Source organism: Piliocolobus tephrosceles, chromosome 17 (assembly GCF_002776525.5).
Source record: "Piliocolobus tephrosceles isolate RC106 chromosome 17, ASM277652v3, whole genome shotgun sequence".
In the NCBI taxonomy this organism is placed as follows: Eukaryota; Metazoa; Chordata; class Mammalia; order Primates; family Cercopithecidae; genus Piliocolobus; species Piliocolobus tephrosceles.
The window spans coordinates 51,777,166-51,787,564 of NC_045450.1; the positions used below are offsets into that span (position 1 = coordinate 51,777,166).

The 10,399-nt window shown below is 52.6% G+C and overlaps 1 protein-coding gene across 1 annotated transcript in view; it reads left to right on the plus strand.

Annotated features, from left to right (window-relative positions):
* CES4A (carboxylesterase 4A) overlaps positions 1-10,399 on the plus strand; it is a 27,254-nt gene that overhangs the window by 1,933 nt on the left and 14,922 nt on the right. The window contains 4 exon segments of the mRNA XM_023210404.1: positions 1,699-1,744; positions 2,011-2,149; positions 2,323-2,456; positions 2,874-3,025. Of these exon segments, the coding sequence (XP_023066172.1) occupies positions 1,699-1,744; positions 2,011-2,149; positions 2,323-2,456; positions 2,874-3,025 (471 nt within the window).

Here is a 10,399-nt window from a genome sequence, read left to right on the forward strand (position 1 = left end):
TTTTTTTTTTTTTTTTTTTTTTGAGACGGAGTCTCGCTCTGTCGCCCTTGCTGGAGTGCGGTGGCCGGATCTCAGCTCACTGCAAGCTCCGCCTCCCGGGTTTACCCATTCTCCTGCCTCAGCCTCCCGAGTAGCTGGGAATACAGGCGCCTGCCACCTCCCCGGCTAGTTTTTTGTATTTTTTAGTAGAGACGGGGTTTCACCGTGTTAGCCAGGATGGCCTTGATCTGACCTCGTGATCCGCCCCTCTCGGCCTCCCAAAGTGCTGGGATTACAGGCTTGTATTTTTAGTAGAGACGGGGTTTCACCGTGTTAGCCAGGATGGTCTTGATCTCCTGACCTCGTGATCCACTCGCCTTGGCCTCCCGAAGTGCTGGGATTACAGGCGTGAGCCACTGGGCCCAGCCGAGTTTTGTTTTAATCAAGTATGGTAAGACAAGCAGATATGCAAATGATTATCAGGAAGGAAGGAGTTTGCTCATAGTTCCCTGTGAACAGGAATCAGGCCATGCCATACAAGGCCACAAAGGGAAGCACCAGGTGGCATCGGCCAGGAGGCAGAGGGAGCAGGGGGGAAATGTGGGCAAGCCCTTTTGCCATGGTTTCCGTGGGAAGGAGTAGGCAAGGCAGGCTAAACAGGTTTATGATTGGCAGCAGGCTCTGGGAAAAGGGGCTGTCCCCAGCTTCCTGGTACCTGGCTCTGTGGTGATTACAGCTGGTTGATGGCAGCCAGGAGCTGAGAGCTGTATAAAGGAGGTGGTTGGGATGTGGCTCTGGACTGGTTTGCATTTGCTCCCTAGAGAGTTGTCTGCCAATTCCAACTCCCCAGAGAGCTGCCTCCTATCTCTAGGAATTATCTAGCCTGGGAGAGTCAGTCCTCCAGTCTTAGTCTGTTTGTGTTGTTGTAAAACAATACATGAAGCTGGGTAATTCACAAAGAAAAGAAGTTTAATTAACCCACAGTTCTGCAGGCCGTACAAGAAACATGGTGGTGCCAGCTGGGCACGATGGCTCACACCTGTAATCCCAGCACTTGGGGAGGCTGAGATGAAAGGATTGCTTGAGCCCCGGAGTTTGAGACCAGCCTGAGCAACATAATGAGACCCCGTCTCTATATTTTAAAAAATAATTCAGGGCTGGGCGTGATGGCTGATGCCTGCAATCCCAGCACTTTGGGAGGCCCAGGTGGATGGATTACTTGAGGTCAGGGGTTCGAGATCAGCCTGGCCAACATGGTGAAACCCTGTCTCTACTAAAAATACAAAAACTAGCCAGGCGTTGTGGTGTGCACCTGTAATCCCAGCTACTTGGGAGGCTGAGGTCCTAGAATTGCTTGAACCTAGGAGTCAGAGGTTGCAGTGAGCCAAGATCGTGCCACTACACTCCAGCTTGGTCAACAGAGCTAGACCCTGTCTCAAAAACAAAAAATAAAAACAAACAAATGGGCAAGTGGCTGGCCCCAAGGCTCAAGGCCCCAGTGGCAGGCCCGGTCTGGCCTGGAGTGGAGTGGTAGTGACTCTCAGGCAGGCAGGGAGGAGGAAGTTGGGAGTCAACCTAAGACCAGGCTCAGCAGCTTGCTGGGAAGGTTACCAAGGTGCTGTGTGATAAGTACTGAGAACAGCCCGAGTGTTTGTCTTTCACTCCTTCCCCTCATGGGGGCTGCAAACTCACCCCATGGCCTCTCTGTCCCACCCTCAGGGCCCGAAGTTGCTCAGCCTGAAGTACATACCACCCTGGGTCGTGTGTGAGGCCGGCAGGTGGGCGTGAAGGGCACAGACCGCCTTGTGAATGTCTTCCTGGGCATTCCATTTGCCCAGCCACCACTGGGGCCTGACCGGTTCTCAGCCCCATGCCCAGCATAGCCCTGGGAGGGTGTGCGGGACGCCAGCAGTGCGCCCCTATGTGAGTAGTGCTGGTGGAGGCGGGCAAACCGGCAGGTTACTGGGGGAATCCTGCTGCTGGGGCTTGTGGGATTGAACAACTCGACCTCAGGCCCACCCTTGGCCACAGGTGCCTACAAGACGTGGAGAACATGAACAACAGCAGAGTTGTCCTCAACAGAAAACAGCAGATCTTCTCTCTTTCAGAGGACTTCCTGGTCCTCAACATCTATAGCCCAGCTGAGGCCACCGCAGGGGCCAGTAGGCCGGTAGGCACCCCAGAGGGCCCTGTCCACCCGATCCAGCTCCACTACTCCCACCTTTCCCCTCCCCATCCCTGTTTCCAAAGCACCCTAGAGGTCCTGAGATTGCCCTGGGCTGGCAGGTGGGCAGCTGAGGTCTCAGGAGCTCGGGGGTCACTGCCCCATGGCCACCTCTGCAGGTCATGGTATGGGTCCATGGAGGCTCTCTGATAACTGGCGCTGCCACCTCCTATGATGAATCAGCCGTGGCTGCCTATGGGGATGTGGTCGTGGTTACAGTCCGGTACTGCCCTGGGGTCCTTGGCTTCTTCAGGTGAGATGACCGGCCTGGCCAGAGCACTGCCTGCACCAGGGAGAGGCCAGCTCAACAGAGCAGCTGGGGATCTAGGCTGGGGGCTGGAGCCTGAATGGAGGGCTGCTTACCCATGCTGTCTAGGGCAGAGAAGGGCACCCCCCAAACCTCCACTCTGGGAGAGCGGTCCAGCCAAAGCCAGAATTATACAGTGAACTTGGTCCCTGTAGAGGGCATTGATTCCTGGGCTGAAGTCCAGGTTCCAGCAGGATTTGGGACAAAGAGCAACAGGCCCTGGAGATGCCAACCATGGCTCCCAGTCAGGCCAGACCTGGGGAGCAGAGAAGGGTCTGGCATCCTGGTGGCTAATTCAAAGCAAACCTGCAGAGGCTGGCGAGGAGCCAGGCTGAACTAACCATTGCCTCACACTGCCCCCAGCACCGGAGATGAACATGCACCTGGCAACCAGGGCTTCCGAGATGTGGTAGCTGCTCTGCGCTGGGTGCAAGGAAACATCACTCCCTTCGGGGGTGACCTCAACTGTCACCGTCTTTGGTGGATCTGCTGGTGGAAGCATTGTCTCTGGCCTGGTAAGTCACCATAGGAGATGGCAGTGGTGGCCAGGAGGACTCCGGTGGTCTCAGAACTCCCAGCCCCTCTGCCCTCATCTGACAACCACCTGCTCTCTCCACTGCACCCAGGTCCTGTCCCCAGTGGCTGCAGGGCTGTTCCACGGAGCCATCACACAGAGTGGGGTCATCACCAGCCAAGGGATCATCGAGTCTCACCCCTGGCCCGTAGCTCAGGTCTGCATTTCCTTCCCTCTCTTACTCTATGTGTGCCTACCATAACCCACTCTGTGCTGGCCCTGGGGTCTCAGAGTAGCGGGGGTTGCTGGCAGGGAACTTCCTGTTAGCAAAGAGGAGCCCACTAGGATGAAGGAGGAACAGAGGAAACAACTGCTGCATTCCAGCATATGGGCAGTCAGGGAGGGCTTCCTGAAGGATGCCACCCTGAAGCACATCATCGTTGGCCCTTTCTCCAGCATGGGGTCTTGAGGAGCACCCTTCTCTGCCCCAGGCAGCATGGTGGAGGGGGTCTCCATTCCCAGCCACCTGCTGCCTGAGAGCTCTCCATTCAGGCTACAGATCCCCACCCTACATCCTCATTGTAAGGCCTTGTGAAGAGAATCCAGGGGAAGCCACAGTGGGAACTACATCTGCAAAGGCTGCAGGTGTGGGAGAGAGTGACAGGTCCTGCTGCAGCAAGCTCTCAGGTTAGCGGACAGGGCAGGAAGTTAAGGCACTGGAGAAGTGGGGGCCATGCCTGGGAATCTGGACTTTATCCAGAGGGCAGGAAGAAGTTGGGCAAAGACAAGGTTGAGCTACTTGGAGTAGAAGGTGGGTTGGAGGGAGCTGTCCTGAAGATCAAGAGGCCAGTGAAATGACCAGGGCAGAGTCCAGAAGAAAGAGGACAGGATGGAATAGGGATAGAGCCATCAGGGGGAGAGGGGGCAAATGTGAGCCGGATTTGGAAGGCTGGGTTAGTTCCCTCACCTGGCCCCAGATGGCAGCCAAGGCAGAGTGGGCTGGGCATCGTAACCACTGGGTACAAGATGATTCTGGAACCTCTGCGTGGGCATGTTGACTCTTGCATGGAGAACAGTATCCACCTCTCAACCTCCCCAACCCATCCTCTCCCCATGGCCAGGAGAGATTTTCTCAACCACAGACTTAAGGTCATTCCCTGTCTTTCCTGTGTCCAAAGAAAAACACAGCTCAAGGCTGAGGCAGGCAGATCACAAGGTCAGGAGAGTGAGACCATCCTGGTTAACATGGTGAAACCCTGTTTCTACTAAAAGTACAAAAAATTAGCCCGGCGTGGCAGCAGGTGCCTGTAGTCCCAGCTACTCGGGAGGCTGAGGAGAATGGTGTGAACCCTGTAGGCGGAGCTTGCAGTGAGCCGAGATCACGCCACTGCACTCCAGCCTGGGTGACACAGCAAGACTCCGTCCCAGAAAAAAAAAAAAAAGAAAAGAAAAAAAGAAAAACACAGCTCAGCCATTATCTCCTTAAACAAATGTTAGCGATCCTGCTAACGTCCACATGCCCTGGTTTGGTTTCTTTGGCCTGTGAGCTGTCCTGAAGCTATCCCTCCAGCCTCACTTCCCACCCATTCCCTGGCCCTGCTCCAGCCTCAGCTTACTTCACCCTTCCCTGTCAGACTCTGGCCCATGCTGCAACACCTTCCTCTCTAAACCCTGTCTCATTTCCTTTTTACTCCACAGACTCTACGGGCCTGTGGCTCTGGGCACATAGTTAGGTATTAATAGATAATGACACTATAAGCCAGTGCGGTGGCTCACACCTGTAATCCCAGCACTTTGGGAGGCTGAGGTGGGCTGATCACCTGATGTCAGGAGTTCAAGACCAGCCTGACCAACATGACAATATCCTGTCTACTAAAAATACAAAAAATTAGCCAGGTGCGGTGGCAGGCACCTGTAATCCCTGCGCCTCAGGAGGCTGAGGCAGGAGAATCACTTGAATCCAGGAGGCAGAGGTTGCAGTGAGCCGAGATCATGCCACAGCAATCCAGCCTGTGAGGACAGAGCAAGACTCTGTCTCAAAAAAAAAAAAAAAGATAATGACACTGTTCTTAGAGGGCAATGAGGACTCAGCGCCCCCCTTCCCCCAGATAATAACATTATGGTATAGTAGGGGACACACAGGGGCCCTTGGGCCCACCCAAGCTGATGGGCAGAGCAGGCTTCTCAGGAGTGATGACACCGTTGATGGCACTGTCTTCCCCCAAAGCCCCAAGGAACACCTGAAGGAGTAGCCCTTCCATTCCGTGCCCTTCCTCATGGATGTCAACAACCATGAGTTCAGCTGGCTCATCCCCATGGTGACTGTCCTCCCACCCATGTGCCCTTCAAGGCCCTGCCCCAGCCAGTACCTCCCACCCCAGCATCAACACTACAGCCTTGTGAGCTGAGCACTCCTGTTACTCCCATTTGATAGGTGAGAAAGCAGAGGTCCAGAAAGGTTTGAGGGACTTGCCCAAGGTCACCCAGCTTTGTTTTGTTGTTGTTGCTGTTTTGTTTTGTTTTTGTTTGTTTGTTTGTTTGTTTTTGAGACAGAGTCTTGCTCTGTCACCCAGGCTAGAGTGCAGTGGTGCGATCTCAGCTCACTGCAACCTCCAACTCCAGGGTTCAAGAGATTCTCCTGCCTCAGCCTCCCAAGCAGCTGGGATTACAGGCACATGCCACCACACCTGGCTAATTTTTGTATTTTTATAGAGACAAAGTTTCACCACATTGGCCAGGCTGGTCTCGAATTCCTGACCTTAGGTAATCCGCCTGCCCAGGCCTCCTGAAGTGCTGGGATTACAGGTGTGAGCCACTTCAATAAAGCAAATGTTTTCTTTTGGGGAAACCAGGCTTTTGCACAAACTGGCCTTCTAGGCAGTGCTGATCTGGGCAGCATATTCCTGCCCTGGTATCTGGTTTATCCATCAGGCTCTATGAGACTGGTTAGTGTGACTCTGTGCCAGAGTGATTGACAAGACTCTCAGGTTTTAGATATCAAGCCACCAGGGACCTCATGAGCCAAGTGCCTTCCAGTCCTTTGCAGGTGCATAGAACTTCCCACAAGAGTGTCAGCACTGTGCTTTCATCCTAAGCATCTTGTTTATGTCATTCTTATTCTTCTACCCATCTTCACAGCAATCATTTTTTTCACTTTTCTTCTTCTTTTTTTTTTTCCATCTTGGCCCATTGCATACCCTAAGACAAAGCAATCCGTTTTTTTTTTGTTTGTTTGTGTGTTTGTTTTTTGAGACAGGGTCTTGATCCATCATCCACGCTGCAGTGCAGCAGCGCCATCATGACTCACTACTGCCTCAACCTTTCAGGCCCAAGCAATCCTCCCAGCTTCCTGAGTAGCTGGGACCTCAGGTCTATGCCACCACACTCTGCTAATTTTTTTTTTTTTTTTTTGCCTGTATAGGCGGGTCTCCCTCTGTTGCCCAAACTGGTCTAGAGCACCTGGCCTCAAGCAATCCTGTCTCAACCTCCCAAAGTGCTGGGATTACAGGCATGAGCCACTGCACCCAGCCAACAACCTCTTTTAATGACTGCAAACCTTCCACAAATGGAGGGTTTCATTACACTGTTCCTTCATCTTGGCATTTAGGCAACTTCTAGTTTTTTTGTTTGTTTGTTTTGTTTTTGAGACGGAGTTTTGCTCGTTGCCCAGGCTGGAGTGCAATGCTGTGATCTTGGCTCACCGCACTGCAACCTCTGCCTTCTGGGTTCAAGCGATTCTCCTGCCTCGGCCTCCTGAGTAGCTGGGATTACAGGCATCTGCTACCATGCCTGACTGATTTTTGTATTTTTTTGGTAGAGACGAGGTTTCTCCATTTTGGTCAGTCTGGTCTCGAACTCGTGAACTCAGGTGATCCACCAGCCTTGGCCACCCAAAGTACTGGGATTACAGGCATGAGGCTGTGCCCGGCCCTGGCAACTTCTAGTTTTTACCACTGAGGCTAATAGCACAGTGAATATCTTCATGTCCATAGCTTTTGTCCTCTGACTTAGCCCTTTGGAATCAATCCCCTCACATTGGTCCCTTGGTATGTGAGAGAGAGGCTCATGCAATCTTGACACTCAAAGACAAAGCTTGAGCTGGGCGTGGTGGCTCATGCCTTTAATCCCAGTACTTTGGGAGGCTGAGGTGGGGGGGTCACTTGAAATCAGGAGTTCGAGACCAGCCCAGCCAACATGGTGAAGCCCCATCTGTACTAAAAATGCAAAAATTAGCTGGGCGTGGTGGTGCATGCCTGTAATCCTAGCTATGCAGGAGGCTGAGGCACGAGAATCACTTGAACCCAGGAGGCAGAGGCTGCAGTGAGCCGAAATTGTGCCACTGTACTCCAACCTGGGTGACAGAGTGAGACACTGTCTCACAAAAGACAAAGCTTGTAAAAGTTTTTAGGTCAGTGCCCTAGACTCTGGTCAATAAGTTGACCCCACACCGTCAACTTATAGTTGTATGTGTGAAACCAAGGGAACCCTAACCTGGCTGGCCCCCAGGACCTGGGGAGATCTGCCTGGCGTGGAAGGCTGTGTCCAGGACTTGCTGCTAAGAATGATTCTTAGAAGTTGCAAGACTCAGGCTGGGCGTGGTGGCTCATGCCTTTAATCCTGGCACTTTGAGAGGCCAAGGCAGGCAGATCACTCGAGGCCAGGAGTTTGAGACCAGCCTGGCCAACATGGCTAAACCCCACCTCTACTAAAAATACAAAAATTAGCCTGGCATGGTGGCATACGTCTGCAGTCCCAGCTACTTGGGAGGCTGAGGCAGGAGAAGAGCTTGAACCCGGGAGGTAGAGGTTGCGGTGAGCCGAGACTGCGCCATTGCACTCCAGCCTGAGCAACAGGAGTCTCTGTCTCAAAAAAACAAAAAACATTGAAGAAATTCTTTCATTCTCTACAGTACTGCCATTAACCACTTGCCTGTTGTATTTGGGGCTGCTCTCTCCACCCATGCTCACCACCTCCCACCAATTTGAGGTTTATCTTTTTGGGTCTGTGGACTGTTAGGCCCCATTTTGGCCAAGTGCTCCATAATGAGTTTCTGGCCTCAGGGCTGTGAACACTCTCTTGCCCCAGGGCTGGGAGTCGGGGTGAGCCAGTGTTCAGGCTCCACTGAGAGGGCCTTGGTGTCCACACAGGGCTGGGGTCTCCTGAATACAATGGAGCAGATGAGCCGGGAGGACATGCTGGCCATCTCGACACCCTTCTTGACCAGTCTGGTGAGACGAGGCAGGAGGGAGGAGGCTAATGGATATCTTACCCAACAGCACAGTCTCTGCCCCTACCTTCTGACACCCAGAGCTACCTACCTACCACCAAGCTCCTTTGTCTAACTGATCAATTTTAGTTCCACTCCAGAATCTCCTTAGACATGAGCCAGTGTGGTTCTCAAAGGAAAACCATCATCACCAAGATGAAACTGCCCATTAATGAGCACATACTATGTGCCAGGGACTGTGGTGTCCTGAGCGCTGGGAGAGGGATTCATCTCCTTCAATCCTCACTGCAGCTATTTTTTTTTTTGAGACAGAGTTTCGCTCTGTCGCTGAGGCTGGAGTGCAGTGGCCCAATCTCAGCTCACTGCAACATCCACTTTCCGCATTCAAGCGATTCTTCTGTCTCAGCCTCCTGAGTATCTGGGATTACAGGCATCTGCCACCACGCCTGGCTAATTTTTGTATTTTAGTAGGGACAGGGTTTCACCATGTTGGCCACGCTGGTCTCAAACTCCTGACCTCAGATCCACCCACCTCGGCCTCCCAAAGTGCTGGGATTATGGGCGTGAGCACCGCGCCCAGCACTGCAACTCTTTACAGAGGAATTTTCACTAGCCCCATTTTACACATGAGGAAACTGAGGCTTGAGGTGTCATGGTGGGGAAGGGGCAGAGGCAGAGTTTAAGCCAGTTCTGTCTAACACCAGAGCCTCAGCTGTCAGATGTGGTGCTAGATAGACCTGGGACCAAATCCCAGCCCTGGGCACTTGCCCAGTTATCCTACCCATTCTAAGCCCATCTCTTCATCTATAAATGGGGATGATACTGCGCTTTTGCCTGGGCTATTGTAAGGAGACTAGACGTCGCATTTGAAGAGTCTACCTGGGATCTCAATACCAGGGGCTGTTCAATCTTTGTATATTTCCCTTCTTTGGAAGCCCCAGAACCTTCCTATTCACACAATCTCATCACCACCCTCTGGAGCTGAGGGGAGATTTGGGCCTTGGATGCTCAGGTCGGCCCCTCTGGGGGACAGCACAGGAAGCCTTGGTCCTCACTCATTCCTCCCACCCAGGGACCCCAATAGCAACAATCTGCCTCCTTGGCCCCGATTCAACCAGGCGGAACAATATCTGGAGATCAACCCAGTGCCACAGGCCAGACAGAAGTTCAGGGAGGCCCGGATGCAGTTCTGGTCAGAGACGCTCCCCAGCAAGATACAACAGTGGTACCAGAAGCAAGTGCCAAGTGGTGGCAGAGTCCCAGCAGGGCAGCCCGCCTCTCCCCCTGCTGAGGCTTTAACCTCAACCAGCCCTACATGGGGTTACATTCCTTAAAGCGTTAGCCCCTCTGTGACTGGCATTATGCTCTTTTGAAATGTCACAAGGCTGCCTCCCACCTCCGGGCCATTGTACAAACTGAAGCTTATTCTGATTAGGTAAAATGTATGTGGTAAGCCCTAAAACAATGATGACAAAATTTTAAAACAAAATTAAAAATGCACAGTGAAATAAATCATTAAAGAGATTAGGCTAGGCACGGTGGCTCACGCCCATAATCCCAGCACTTTGGGAGGCTGAGGCAGGCAGATCACTTTAGGGCAGGAGTTTAAGACCAGCCTGGCCAACGTGGTGAAACCCCATCTCTACTAAAAATACAAAAATTAGCTGTGCGTGGTGGCGGGTGCCTGTCATCCCAGCTACTCAGGAGGCTGAGGCAGGAGAATTGCTTGAACCCGTGAGGCAGACGTTGCAGTGAGCTGAGATGGCACCACGGCACTCCAGCCTGGGCAACAGTGCGAAACTCCATCACAAAAAAAAAAAAAAAAGAAAAGAAAGTTAAATACTTTGGCCGGATGCAGTGGCGCATGCCTGTAATCTCAAAATCTTGGGAGGCTGTGGTGGGTGGATAACCTGAGGTCAGGAGTTTGAGATCAGCCTGGCCAACATGGCAAAAGCCTGTCTCTACTAAAAATACAAAATTAGCAGGATGTGGTGGCAGAGGCCTGTAGTCCCAGCTACTCGGGAGGCTGAGGCAGGAGAATCGCTTGAACCTGGGAGATGGAGGTTGCAGTGAGCCAAGATCGCACCACTGCATGCCCCAGCCTGGGTGACAGAGCGAGACATTGTCTCAAAAAAAAAAAAAAAAAAA